The 15,682-nt window shown below is 46.5% G+C and overlaps 1 protein-coding gene across 1 annotated transcript in view; it reads right to left on the bottom strand.

Annotated features, from left to right (window-relative positions):
• Window positions 1–15,682, bottom strand: part of LOC140427372 (putative ammonium transporter 1) — a gene marked incomplete at its 5' end in the record, with an annotated part of 149,111 nt that overhangs the window by 113,670 nt on the left and 19,759 nt on the right. Inside the window, one exon of the mRNA XM_072512919.1 lies at window positions 10,472–10,610. Within this exon, the coding sequence (XP_072369020.1) occupies window positions 10,472–10,610 (139 nt within the window). The remainder of the gene's footprint in view (window positions 1–10,471; window positions 10,611–15,682) is intronic.

The following is a 15,682-nucleotide window of genomic DNA, read 5'->3' on the forward strand; positions in this document are numbered from 1 at the left end:
CACCAGGTATTTGTCGGCGGGACCTGGCTGCGCGAGCGGCCTCCGGGGTCCTCGGGGGGGTGTGGGGCAATATGGCCCCTGGGGGTGTCCCCACGGTGGCCTAGCCCGCGATCGGGGCCCACCGATCCGCGGGCGGGCCTGTGCCGTGGGGGCACTCTATTGTTCCGCGTCGGCCGCTGTGGTCCTCAGCCATGGCCGACGTGGAGATGATCCCCCCTGCACATGCACTGGGATGACGCCAGCACACGCTGGCGCTCCCGCGCATGCGCCAACTCGCGCCGGCCGGAGGCCCTTCGGCGACGGTTGGCGTAGCGCCAAGCCCCTTTCCCGCCGGCCGGCATGGCAGAAACCACTCTGGGGCCGGCCTAGCCCCTAAAGGTGCGATAGGGGAGAATCCAGCCCATGATGGGCCGAATTACCTTCTTTTGCACCATAACAATTCTGTGATGCTATGGTCTCATTTTACTTCATGAAATCTGGCCAATCCTGATGAATCGACAATAATAGTCAATGCAAGTAGCCAAATGGCTAATTAATTATTTTAAATGAGAACTCAGCCCACATTGCCAGTTACGCAGAAGTGTGCAATCCCTGGGATTTACAATCCTACTTACAGGTGGGATGATAAAAATCATAATATTTTTCAAGGAATGGATATTTTGAGGAAACTTATTGATCTGACATTTTAGTACTCTAAGCATGGAATTCCTTATTCATAATGTTCCATCTGCTCGTTTCCTAGGTGACACAAGCCAAGATTCAGCTGTGGTAATGCTCAGGAGCCACCTGCACACAAAGAGCAATTGGAATGTTATAGGTAAGGGATGCCATGCTTACATAATAAAAGCAAATTACTGCAGATGCTGGAATCAGAAACGAAAAATAAAATGCTGGAAAATTTCTTTCGATGCCATGCTTACAGCTCTGTAAAATCCTACCAGACTTCAGCATTCTTGGCATCAGCATCGAGATCGCCACCTTATAAGGGTAATGTACAACAGTATCCCCGGCTGAAGGGTTTAGCTACACATACTGGATAAATAGTGTGACACCAGGAGGTTTCATGGGGTCAAAGTAGTTCTGGACAGGGTGCAGGATTTCTGTTGCTGAAGAATTCAGACCTCAGCGAAGTTGTGTTCAAAAGGTTACTATGAGCTCAATGATAATTCATTCAAAGCAGCATCTTTAGTAGCCACCTAAAATGGCTGATTCCCTATTAATTTGGCCAAAACCCGATATAAAATGGCTAACCGAAAAGGCTGATGGGAAAAGCAGCCAACAGGGCACAAAGGAACAGCTGCAGGCAGAATAGCGTATTCGGCTCTGGGGAAGTCGGCCCAGATCGATACCTACGACTATTAGCAGCACATCAACACAGACATCTGCAGTTTAATCGGCTATCCCCGGGAACAATTGCAACATATTAGCAATTGAATGCCGGGCCAGACCTCTCGGCGCCTGCAGTGGCCGAAACAAAGACAGGTGAACGACCACCCCCCGATCAAGGAATCGCACCATTATTGGAGCATATCGAACCCAGTGATTGGGAACAAGTCCAATCACTTGGGACTCAGGGTCAAGGGCCGCCCCGAGAGGCGGGAAGCCCCTGGACCCTATAAATTGAGGGGCCAAGATCAGAGCTCTCCCTCTCCCTTCTTCTCCTGCTCGCAACCTTCGCAAGAACATCAACCAGAAAGCGTAAGTTTGACTCCAGCGATCGCTACCCGATAGAGACTCCTAGCCACTGACCCGTATCAGCCTTTTGACTCCCGCAGGCCAGATCCAATTCGATAAACCATTTGTTTCCCTGACCTGGTGGGCCATCCCCAAAAGTTAAGTATTGGTCAGTAGTGGTAGGTTTTGATATAGATAGTAGGATTATTGTGTAAGTATCTATTGCTGTACATAATAAATGACCGTTGATTTCAATCTTACTAAGCGGTGTGCTGACTTATTAATCATAATCGAGCTTGAACCACGTGGCGGTATCAGAAAGATACCTGGCGACTCGTGAGCAAAGGTGACATAATCAGAGCTAATAAAACTAAGGCTAAAAAGAGCAACACTTTCATTTGTGTCTCGAAATCAGCCCTGATATTAACACGGAGAAGGGCAGTGTAGCCACCTAAAATGGCTGATTCCCTATTAATTTGGCCAAAACCCGATTTAAAATGGCTCACCGAAAAGGCTGGTGGGAAAAGCAGCCAACAGGACACAAACGGACAGCTGCAGACAGAATAGCACATTCGGCTCTGGGGAAGTCGGCACAGCTCGATACTCAAGACCATTAGCAGCAGCACATCAACCAGACATCTGCAGTTTAATCGGCTATCCCCGGGAACAATTGCAACATATTAGCAATTGAATGCCGGGCCAGACCTCTCGGCGCCTGCAGTGGCCGAAACAAAGACAGGTGAACGACCACCCCCCGATCGAGGAATCGCCCCGTTATTGGACGTATCGAACCCAGTGATTGGGAACAAGTCCAATCACTTGGGACTCAGGGTCAAGGGCCGCCCCGAGAGGCGGGAAGCCCCTGGGCACTATAAAGTAAGGGGCCAAGTTCAGAGCGCTCTCTCTCTCCCTTCTTCGCCTGCTCGCGACCTTCGCAAGAACATCGACCAGAAAGCGTAAGTTTGACTCCAGCGATCGCTACCCGATAGAGACTCCTAGCCATCGACCCGTATCAGCCTTTTGAATCCCGCGGGCCAGATCCGATTCGATAAGCCATTCGTTTCCCTGACCTGGTGGGCCTTTCCTAAAGTTAAGTATTGGCCAGTAGTGATAGGTGACAGCGTTTGGTATGTTGCCTCCCAGGTGCAAGGGTACGTGATGTCTCGGATCGTGTTTTCCGGGTCCTTAGGGGGGAGGGGGAGCAGCCCCAAGTCGTGGTCCACATTGGCACTAACGACATAGGTAGGAAAGGGGATAAGGATGTCAGGCAGGCTTTCAGGGAGCTAGGATGGAAGCTCAGAACTAGAACAAACAGAGTTGTTATCTCTGGGTTGTTGCCCGTGCCACGTGATAGTGAGATGAGGAATAGGGAGAGAGAGCATTTAAACACGTGGCTACAGGGATGGTGCAGGCGGGAGGGATTCAGATTTCTGGATAACGGGGGCTCTTTCTGGGGAAGATGGGACCTCTACAGACAGGATGGTCTACATCTGAACCTGAGGGGCACAAATATCCTGGGGGGGGGGGGGGGGGAGATTTGTTAGTGCTCTTAGGGGGGGGTTTAAACTAATGCAGCAAGGGCATGGGAACCTGGATTGTAGTTTTAGGGTAAGGGAGAATGAGAGTATAGAGGTCAGGAGCACAGATTTGACGTCGCAGGAGGGGGCCAGTGTTCAGGTAGGTGGTTTGAAGTGTGTCTACTTCAATGCCAGGAGTATACGAAACAAGGTAGGGGAACTGGCAGCATGGGTTGGTACCTGGGACTTCGATGTTGTGGCCATTTCGGAGACATGGATAGAGCAGGGACAGGAATGGATTTTGCAGGTTCCGGGGTTTAGGTGTTTTAGTAAGCTCAGAGGAGGCGGCAAAAGAGGGGGAGGTGTGGCGCTGCTAGTCAAGAGCAGTATTACGGTGGCGGAGAGGATGCTGGATGGGGACTCTTCTTCCGAGGTAGTATGGGCTGAAGTTAGAAACAGGAAAGGAGAGGTCACCCTGTTGGGAGTTTTTTTATAGGCCTCCTAATAGTTCTAGGGATGTAGAGGAAAGGATGGCGAAGATGATTCTGGATAAGAGCGAAAGTAACAGGGTAGTTATTATGGGAGACTTTAACTTTCCAAATATTGACTGGAAAAGATATAGTTTGAGTACAATAGATGGGTCGTTTTTTGTACAGTGTGTACAGGAGGGTTTCCTGAAACAATATGTTGACAGGCCAACAAGAGGCGAGGCCACGTTGGATTTGGTTTTGGGTAATGAACCAGGCCAGGTGTTGGATTTGGAGGTAGGAGAGCACTTTGGGGACAGTGACCACAATTCGGTGACGTTTACGTTAATGATGGAAAGGGATAAGTATACACCGCAGGGCAAGAGTTATAGCTGGGGGAAGGGCAATTATGATGCCATTAGACGTGACTTGGGGGGGATAAGGTGGAGAAGTAGGCTGCAAGTGTTGGGCACACTGGATAAGTGGGGCTTGTTCAAGGATCAGCTACTGCGTGTTCTTGATAAGTATGTACCGGTCAGGCAGGGAGGAAGGCGTCGAGCGAGGGAACCATGGTTTACCAAGGAAGTGGAATCTCTTGTTAAGAGGAAGAAGGAGGCCTATGTGAAGATGAGGTGTGAAGTTTCAGTTGGGGCGATGGATAGTTACAAGGTAGCGAGGAAGGATCAAAAGAGAGAGCTAAGACGAGCAAGGAGGGGACATGAGAAGTATTTGGCAGGAAGGATCAAGGAAAACCCAAAAGCTTTCTATAGGTATGTCAGGAATAAGCGAATGACTAGGGAAAGAGTAGGACCAGTCAAGGACAGGGATGGGAAATTGTGTGTGGAGTCTGGAGAGATACTAAATGAATATTTTTCGTCAGTATTCACTCAGGAAAAAGATAATGTTGTGGAGGAGAATGCTGAGCCCCAGGCTAATAGAATAGATGGCATTGAGGTACGTAGGGAAGAGGTGTTGGCAATTCTGGACAGGCTGAAAATAGATAAGTCCCCGGGACCTGATGGGATTTATCCTAGGATTCTCTGGGAGGCCAGGGATGAGATTGATGGACCTTTGGCTTTGATTTTTATGTCATCATTGGCTACAGGAATAGTGCCAGAGGACTGGAGGACAGCAAATGTGGTCCCTTTGTTCAAAAAGGGGAGCAGAGACAACCCCGGCAACTATAGACCGGTGAGCCTCACGTCTGTAGTGGGTAAAGTCTTGGAGGGGATTATAAGAGACCAGATTTATAATCATCTAGATAGGAATAATATGATCAGGGATAGTCAGCATGGCTTTGTGAAGGGTAGGTCATGCCTCACAAACCTTATCGAGTTCTTTGAGAAGGTGACTGAACAGGTAGATGAGGGTAGAGCAGTTGATGTGGTGTATATGGATTTCAGCAAAGCGTTTGATAAGGTTCCCCACGGTAGGCTATTGCAGAAAATACGGAGGCTGGGGATTGAGGGTGATTTAGAGATGTGGATCAGAAATTGGCTAGCTGAAAGAAGACAGAGGGTGGTGGTTGATGGGAAATGTTCAGAATGGAGTACAGTCACAAGTGGAGTACCACAAGGATCTGTTCTGGGGCCGTTGCTGTTTGTCATTTTTATCAATGACCTAGAGGAAGGCGCAGAAGGGTGGGTGAGTAAATTTGCAGACGATACTAAAGTCGGTGGTGTTGTCGATAGTGTGGAAGGATGTAGCAGGTTACAGAGGGATATAGATAAGCTGCAGAGCTGGGCTGAGAGGTGGCAAATGGAGTTTAATGTAGAGAAGTGTGAGGTGATTCACTTTGGAAGGAATAACAGGAATGCGGAATATTTGGCTAATGGTAAAGTTCTTGAAAGTGTGGATGAGCAGAGGGATCTAGGTGTCCATGTACATAGATCCCTGAAAGTTGCCACCCAGGTTGATAGGGTTGTGAAGAAGGCCTATGGAGTGTTGGCCTTTATTGGTAGAGGGATTGAGTTCCGGAGTCGGGAGGTCATGTTGCAGCTGTACAGAACTCTGGTACGGCTGCATTTGGAGTATTGCGTACAGTTCTGGTCACCGCATTATAGCAAGGACGTGGAGGCTCTGGAGCGGGTGCAGAGGAGATTTACCAGGATGTTGCCTGGTATGGAGGGAAAATCTTATGAGGAAAGGCTGATGGACTTGAGGTTGTTTTCGTTGGAGAGAAGAAGGTTAAGAGGAGACTTAATAGAGGCATACAAAATGATCAGGGGGTTGGATAGGGTGGACAGTGAGAGCCTTCTCCCGCGGATGGAAATGGCTGGCATGAGGGGACATAACTTTAAACTGAGGGGTAATAGATATAGGACAGAGGTCAGAGGTAGGTTCTTTACGCAAAGAGTAGTGAGGCCGTGGAATGCCCTACCTGCTACAGTAGTGAACTCGCCAACATTGAGGGCATTTAAAAGTTTATTGGATAAACATATGGATGATAATGGCATAGTGTAGGTTAGATGGCTTTTGTTTCGGTGCAACATCGTGGGCCGAAGGGCCTGTACTGCGCTGTATTGTTCTATGTTCTATATGTTCAATGTTTCTATATAGAGAGTAGCATTATTGTGTAAGCATTACTTGTTGTATATAATAAATGACCGTTGATTTCAATCTTACTAAGCGGTATGCTGACATATTAATCATAACTCGAGCTTGAACCACGTGGCGGTATCAGAAAGATACCTGGCGACTCATGAGCAAAGGTGACATAATCAGAGGTAATAAACTAAGGCTAATAAGAGCAACAGAAGCAACAGCAAATCACAAATGTGCAACAAAGTGTGATATGTGGGAATATCCAATTTCAACGGGGAGGTTTGATTTGCATCTCGAATGTATGTGAACAGATGTGTTCGGAACCTACATGACACCATTTCTTATTTAATGAACAGCTCAGAGATGAAAGAGGAGGCTGACAGTTTGCAACATGGTGAATTTAAAAGACAAGAAGATACGGTGATGGCTGGAAAGAGAGCAAAGGGTATGCTCACACTCAGTGAGCTATCGCTGCACAAGAATTCTGTTTCCCACCAATAGGAGAAACAAACCTGCTGCTACCGGAAAGAAAGTGTAGTTGGAGGTGACTCAACAGCGATAGGCAGGAGAGTTACTTCAAGGTCCTGGATCCAATACTGCAAACTTTCCAATGACCTAAACAGCAATGTTCGATAGAGATCCTGTAGGGCATGACCTCTCATCTGTCTTGTCAAGTGAATTTCATTCACAGCACTCCTCACATCACTTTTATCACCCATAAACAAGCACACACTCTCACCCTTACTCCCCTCTCATCCTCACCTCCCCTTTACTTAAGTCACCAGTACCAATAACCCCTATTTTCATGTAATCTGATACCATCTCATTCAGTTTCCCTGATTCTCAATGTTCATCCTGAAATGGCACTGTCAACACATTCTTTTAAATCTCTGTCAGTCCCATTTGTGATGCATCTGACTGACACCCTGACTGGATGCACACAAGCTTGACAGTGACTTAAAGGTCCGTCAAGCCACCTTTGCAGGAGAAGAGCATGTAGAATGCCAGATGAGAGGCTAAGGATTGGAGACTGAACTTCAAAAGCTTTCAGTCCAAATCCAATCCGGTCAATTATCACACAATCTGCCCACCTGCAAGCATCAGGGAAGTTCTCGAAGGAATCTTTAATACTTACAGACAAATAAACTGCTTACTAATGACTAGCTTGGATTCTTCCAGGACTACTTGGCTGCAACCCTCATTATAGCTTAGTTCCAAACATGGAGAAAAGAGTTGAATTCCAGAGTAAGGTGGGTGGTAAGGTAGCATTTGAAGTCAACAGGAATCAGAGGGGTAAATCAGTAATAACTACTAGTTGCAGTTGTAACTAGCACAATGGAGATCATTCAACCCAGCCCGAGGTCAACATTTCAGAACTGACACCTTAGGATAATGTACAAAACCCAAACATCTTCATTTGCTTCTTCAATGATCTTCCTACAATCATCGGGTCACAAGTGGGGTAATTCCCTGAAGATTGCACAGTACTCAGTACCATTTTTAACTCCTCAGGAGTCCTTGCCCACATGCAGCAAAATCTGGACCTTCCTCATCCTTTTTGACCTGTCTTCAGCCTTTGACATGGTTTATCAGAGCATCCTCCTCCAACTCCTCTTTGCTGGTGATCATCTGGATAGGACTGCATTCATCTGGTTCCACTTTTCATCTAATCAGTCATACTTAAAGTAAGACCTACAATGGCTTTTCTTCATACTCTCACTGTTACTTCTGGTATCCTATTTAGGATTCTGGAGCCATTAGTGGTGGAGGTGGGCTGATGGAGAGACACCATGGTCCATGCAGAATCATGGGAGGTTCTTAAGAATGGCCTTCAAAAGGGATTGGGAGCAGATGGCCAGGAAGGTGAATTCAAAACGTCTGGATTCAAGGACCCGGCAGCAGTTCCTAATTAAATCTAATGGTCACATGTCAAGGCATCTTCGCATGTCATCTGGATAAAAGCAAATTACTGCAGATGCTGGAATCTGAACAAAAACAGAAATTACTGGGCAATCGCAGCAGGTCTGACAACATCCGTGGATAAAAAACATTTCACGTGTGGATGACTCTTTGTCAAAGTTGGAGAGAATTGGAAATCAAATCAGATTTATACTGTTGCGGGGGGGCAGGGTGCGGTGGGGTTGGATCGGGGGATAGAAATAGGTGGCGACTGACAAAGGTGTTGTGGACAGAAAGACAAAAGAAATGTAAATGGTGGTAATTAAGGCTGAGGAAGGTGCTGATAGTGGCACATTGAGATTAGAATGTGTTAATGGCAGAACAAAGGTGAGCAATGTGTCAAAGAGCAACCCAATTCCAGTGAGGAGGGTATGTGCCCTAGTTAAAGTGTTTTTTCCAAGGATAGGTGCAGACTCGAGGTGCCAAATGGCCTTCTTCTGCACCGTAGGGATTCTACTACCCCATCAGCACTCCTCAACTGGACAGTGATGCCGAATCTGGGGCCATTAATTGAGGAGAATGCTGGAGGCTCAGCAGCACCGGTATGTGTTACTAGCAAGGCACTTTCCACAATGGCACAGAGGGTGGAGGAATCCTGCTTGAACACTTGTCAAGAGATGTCGTAAGACTTTGCATCCATATGCAATCCAATCCATCCAATCTTTCACTGAGCATTAGACCATCCCTGTGGAAGTTATATCTGGATACACTATTGAGTCCAAATGGCAAACAAAGAGTTTTTATATTTCTCTGGGCTTCCAATTGATGACAGGTAGATGATTAGAGAGCTTATCAGGTGTCACTGATCTCCTCCAAGCTGCAGTGGATGTGACATGCTCAGTCTGCAGATACTCAGCTTGTCTGACAGGAAGCTGAACCTGTGTAGACCCTGTTAGATAGACTGATCCCCACTATTTCTCCCTTCTCAGCTGACTACCTCCCTTCCTCCACAACATGCCTTTCCAGTTGTTGATCCTGATTCATCTCATCGTGTCAAACTGCAAGGAGCCATGGGGCCACCCATCATACGCTTCTCTGTCTGTACACCTCAAACCTTTCCAAATAATTATTTCCCATCAAGTATTCTAGCCAACGAATTGCATTTGAACCCCAACTTAAATATCTTTATGAACCTTCCATCTCTCTATAGCAGGGCATTCTGATTCCATCACTTCTGCTGCCATTGAAATGGTAATGATATACATTTACTGCGTTGGGGGAAGATTACATGACCATTGCATTTTAACCCCATGACTCACTCCCACCCATTTTAGGATATATGTGTGTGTGTGTGTGTGTTGGGGTGGGGGTGGGGAGAACGAGGGTTAATTTCAAGCCCATGATATTGGAAGGCAATCTGACTATATTGACCATTGCAGCTGAGACTTGTTTCCTGCAATGGCTACTCATGAAGAGCGAGAACCTAGCCTGACATGTGCCTCCTTAGTCCTGACTAAGATCACTTCATGTAGAAACTGGGAACTGAACAAAGGAACTTTCACTCTATACACTTTGTTCAGGGTTATTATCCACTAGCCTATTGGGTAGTGTTCAAATAATAATGTAGGTATTGAACTGTCTTTTGGAAGTGAAATTTACAAGGTGCTTTATAGAGGTCTTGTGGCGCAGTGAAGACCTCTGAGCCAGAAGATCCGGTTTGAGTCCTACCCCAGCACTTGATGGCCAGGGAAGGTGTGTTCATAACATGGCCAACAGGTTGAGTGTCAGTCCATAAATCATTCCAAACACACCAACGACTGGCGGTAAGAGCGGGAGAGACTCCTTGTTAACCACACTTGATGTGGAGTGGCTCCCCATAAGCTACGAATCCCTAGCGACAGACTAACAACCTGTTCCGGGAATTACTAGCCTTAGTGCATCATCAGGTGCGCAAAGGGAATTGAAATTGGAATTATAAGGCAGCACAGCAAATTTCAACTGGGGTTCCCACAATTGACTGCTCTGGGATAGAAGATGGACAGAAATTTCCCATACATAGGGAGCAAAAAGGTTTTCCATCAATCTTTTGAGCAGAATCAGGACAATCAGGAGAACCTGATCAATGTCCTGGTCAAAATTTATCCTTCAAATAACCTTATTCAAACAGATTATGTGATCATTATGACAACACTGTTTGTGGGATCTTTCTGTATAAACATTGATTGTTGCTTTTTCCTAATTTAGTGACGACATAGCAAAAAGTACTTACATGGCTGGAAAGTATTTTGGGACATGCTGAGGTCAAGAAAAGTACTAAATTAATAGAATCTCTTACTAAATAATACTGCATTAGTTTGTGAAGAACCTTACTGGCAATAGTATCTGTTGAGTCATCAATCTTGGCAACTGTGCATAAATGTTCAAGTGCCATATATAATAGAGATGCTGAGGCCCCACACATTACTGCCAGTGCAGGCATGTACTTGTTGGCACCTCCACAAACCGCTACCTGACAAAAGCAAAGCAAACAAGAATTAATGGGTGGATAAATATTGTGCACAATGCATGCATTTAGAAAAACTTAAAAAACCATAAACATGGCACAGCTCATGATTTAAAACATGGAATCGGTTTTAGTTAGCAGACTGCTGGAGTATGTTGGCCTGCTGGCTGAGGTGTTATTATGTTTTGTCAGAACTAAAATATACGAGCAGGAGCCAGTCTTACAACTCCTTGAGCCTGTTACACTATTCATCAAGATAATGGCTCTAGGGTAGTGAATTACAAAGATTCACGACCCTCTGAGAGAAGAAATTCCTCCTGTTCGCCATCTTAAATTGATGACCCCTTATTCAGAAACTACATCTGCTAGTTGAGATTTCCCCATGAGGGGAAACATCCTCCCAGCACCTGCCATGTCAAGCTCTCTCAATATTAATATGCTTCACTAAGAGCCTCTATTTCCTCTGAACTCGAAGCCTTTCGAGCCAACTTGCTCAACCTTTCCTCATAAGACTTCATGCCAGGAATCAGCTCAGTTAACCTTCACTGAACTGCCTCCATGCAAGTATATCCCTCCTTAAGTAAGGAGAAAAAAGCTGTACATAGAACATAACAGCGCAGTACAGGCCCTTCGGCCCTCGATGTTGCGCCGACCTGTGAAACCACTCTAAAGCCCATCTACACTATTCCCTTATCGTCCATATGTCTATCCAATGACCATTTGAATACCCTTAGTGTTGGCGAGTCCACTACTGTTGCAGGCAGAGCATTCCACACCCTTACTACTCTCTGAGTAAAGAACCTACCTCTGACATCTGTCTTATATCTATCTCCCCTCAATTTAAAGCTATGTCCCCTCGTGCTAGACATCACCATCCGAGGAAAAAGGCTCTCACTGTCCACCCTATCCAATCCTCTGATCATCTTGTATGCCTCAATTAAGTCACCTCTTAACCTTCTTCTCTCTAACGAAAACAGCCTCAAGTCCCTCAGCCTTTCCTCATAAGATCTTCCCTCCATACCAGGCAACATTCTGGTAAATCTCCTCTGCATCTTTTCCAATGCTTCCACATCCTTCCGAGAATGCGGCGACCAGAATTGCACGCAATACTCCAAATGCGGCCGCACCAGAGTTTTGTACAGCTGCAACATGACCTCATGGCTCCGAAACTCAATCCCTCTACCAATAAAGGCTAACACACCGTACGCCTTCTTAACAACCCTCTCAACCTGAGTGGCAACTTTCAGGGATCTATGTACATGGACACCGAGATCTCTCTGCTCATCCACACTGCCAAGAATCTTACCATTAGCCCAGTACTCTGTCTTCCTGTTATTCCTTCCAAAATGAATCACCTCACACTTTTCTGCATTAAACTCCATTTGCCACCTCTCAGCCCAGCGCTGCAGCTTATCTATGTCCCTCTGTAACTTGTAACATCCTTCCGCACTGTCCACAATTCCGCCGACTTTAGTGTCACCTGCAAATTTACTCACCCATCCTTCTACGCCCTCCTCAGGTCATTTATAAAAATGACAAACAGCAGTGGCCCCAAAACAGATCCTTGTGGTACACCACTAGTAACTGGACTCCAGTCTGAACACTTCCCATCAACCACCACCCTTTGTCTTCTTCCAGCTAGCCAATTTCTGATCCAAACTGCTAAATCTCCCTGAATCCTATGCTTCCGTATTTTCTGCAGTAGCCTACCGTGGGGAACAATATCAAACGCTTTACTGAAATCCATATACACCACATCAACTGCTTTACCCTCATCCACTTGTTTCGTCACCTTCTCAAAGAACTCAATAAGGTTTGTGAGGCATGACCTACCCTTCACGAAACCGTGTTGACTATGTCTAATCAAATTATTCCTTTCCAGATGATTATACACCCTATCTCTTATAAACCTTTCCAAGATTTTGCCCACAACAGAAGTAAGGCTCACTGGTCTATAGTTACCGGGGTTGTCTCTACTCCCCTTCTTGAACAAGGGGACAACATTTGCTATCCTCCAGTCTTCTGGCACTATTCCTGTTGACAAAGATGACTTAAAGATCAAAGCCATAGGCTCAGCAATCTCCTCCCTAGCTTCCCAGAGAATCCTAGGATAATTCCCATCCGGCCCAGGTGACTTATCTATTTTCACCCTTTCCAGAATTGTTAACACCTCCTCCTTATGAACCTCAAGCCCTTCTAGTCTAACAGCCTGAATCTCAGTATTCTCCTCGACAACATTGTCTTTTTCCAGTGTGAATACTGACGAAAAATATTCATTTAGCACCTCTCCTATCTCCTCGGACTCCAAGCACAACTTCCCACTACTATCCTTGACTGGCCCTACTCTTACCTTCGCCATTCTTTTATTCCTGACATATATATAGAAAGCTTTAGGGTTATCCTTGATCCTGCCTGCCAATTACTTCTCATGTCCCCTCCTGGATCTTCGTAGCTCTCTCTTTAGGTCCTTCCTAGCTAACTTGTAACTCTCGAGCGCCCTTACTGAACCTTCATGTCTCATCTTTACATAAGCCTCCTTCTTCCTCTTGACAAGTGTTTCGACTGCCTTAGTAAACCACGGTTCCCTTGCTTGACCACGTCCTCCCTGCCTGACAGGTACATACTTATCAAGGACACGCAGTAGCTGTTCCTTGAATAAGCTCCACATTTCCATTGTGCCCATCCCCTGCAGTTTTCCTCTCCATCTGATGCATCCTAAGTCTTGCCTCATCGCATCATAATTGCTTTTCCCCAGATATAACTCTTGCCCTGCGGTATATACCTGTCCCTTTCCATCACTAAAGTAAACATAATCGAATTGTGGTCACTATCACCAAAGTGCTCACCTACCTCCAAATCTAACACCTGTCCTGGTTCATTACCCAGTACCAAATCCAATACAGCCTCGCCTCTCATTGGCCTATCTACATACTGTGTCAGGAAACCCTCCTGCACACATTGGACAAAAATGGACCCATCTATAGTACTCGAACTATAGCGTTTCCAGTCAATATTTGGAAAGTTAAAGTCCCCCATAAATACTACCCTGTTGCTTTCGCTCCTATCGAGAATCATCTTTGCAATCCTTTCCTCTACATCTCTGGAACTTTTCGGAGGCCTATAGAAAACCCCTAACAGGGTGATCTCTCCTTTCCTGTTTCTAACATAGAACATAGAAAATACAGCACAGAACAGGCCCTTCGGCCCACGATGTTGTGCCGAACCTTTGTCCTAGATTAATCATAGATTATCATCGAACCCACAGCGCAGAAGGAGGCCACTCGGCCCCCCGAGTCTGCACCAGCCCCCGGAAAGAGCACCCCACCCAAACTCAACACCTCCACCCAACACCAAGGGCAATTTGGACATTAAGGGCAATTTATCATTGGCCAATTCACCTAACCCGCACATCTTTGGACTGTGGGAGGAAACCGGAGCACCCGGAGGAAACCCACGCAGACACGGGGAGGACGTGCAGACTCCGCACAGACAATGACCCAAGCCGCAATCGAACCTGGGACCATGGAGCTGTGAAGCAATTGTGCTATCCACAATGCTACCGTGCTGCCCTTAAGAACAAATAAATCTACACTATATCATTTTCCCGTAATCCATGTACCTATCCAATAGCTGCTTGAAGGTCCCTAATGTTTCCGACTCAACTACTTCCACAGGCAGTGCATTCCATGCCCCCACTACTCTCTGGGTAAAGAACCTACCTCTGATATCCCTCCTATATCTTCCACCTTTCACCTTAAATTTATGTCCACTTGTAATGGTGTGTTCCACCCGGGGAAAAAGTCTCTGACTGTCTACTCGATCTATTCCCCTGATCATCTTATAAACCTCTATCAAGTCGCCCCTCATCCTTCTCCGTTCTAATGAGAAAAGGCCTAGCACCCTCAACCTTTCCTCGTAAGACCTACTCTCCATTCCAGGCAACATCCTGGTAAATCTTCTTTGCACCTTTTCCAGAGCTTCCACATCCTTCCTAAAATGAGGCGACCAGAACTGTACACAGTACTCCAAATGTGGCCTTACCAAAGTTTTGTACAGCTGCATCATCACCTCACGGCTCTTAAATTCAATCCCTCTGTTAATGAACGCGAGCACACCATAGGCCTTCTTCACAGCTCTATCCACTTGAACTCTATCTAACCTCAGCCCATACTACCTCAATCGACGAGTCCTCATCAAACGTCCTTTCTGCCACCGTAATACTGTCCTTGACTAACAATGCCACCCCTCCCCCTCTTTTACCACCTTCCCTGAGCTTACTGAAATATCTAAACCCCGGCAACTGCAACAACCATTCCTGTCCCTGCTCTATCCATGTCTCTGAAATGGCCACAACATCGATGTCCCAGGTACCAACCCATGCCGCAAGTTCACCCACCTTATTCCGGATGTTCCTGGAATTGAAGAAGACACACTTTAAACCACATTCCTGCCTGCCGGTACACTCCTGCAACTTTAAAACCTTATTCATAACCTCACTACTCTCAACTTCCTGTATACTGGAGCTACAATTCAGGTTCCCAAGCCCCTGCTGAACTAGTTTAAACCCTCCCGAAGAGCATTAGCAAATCTCCCCCCCCCCCCAGGATATTGGTACCCCTCTGGTCCAGGTGTAGGCCATCCCGTTTGTAGAGGTCCCACCGGCCCCAATTATCCAGAAATCTGAAACCCTCCCTCCTGCACCATCCCTGTAGCCACGCGTTCAACTCCTCTCTTTCCCTATTCCTCGTCTCGCTATCACGTGGCACGGGTAACAACCCAGAGATAATAACTCTCTTTGTCCTAGATCTAAGTTTCCACGCTAGCTCCCTGAATTCCTGCCTTACATCCCTATCCCTTTTCCTACCTATGTCGTTGGTATCTATGTGGACCACGACTTGGGGCTGCTCCCCCTCCCCCTTAAGGATCCCGAAAACACGATCCGAGACATCACGCACCCTGGCACCTGGGAGGCAACACACCAACCGCGAGTATCTATCGGTCCCACAGAATCTCCTATCTATCCCCCTAATTATGGAGTCTCCAATGACTAATGCTCTACTCCTCTCCCCTCTTCCCTT

This window comes from Scyliorhinus torazame, chromosome 7 (genome assembly GCF_047496885.1).
Source record: "Scyliorhinus torazame isolate Kashiwa2021f chromosome 7, sScyTor2.1, whole genome shotgun sequence".
Lineage (NCBI taxonomy): Eukaryota > Metazoa > Chordata > Chondrichthyes > Carcharhiniformes > Scyliorhinidae > Scyliorhinus > Scyliorhinus torazame.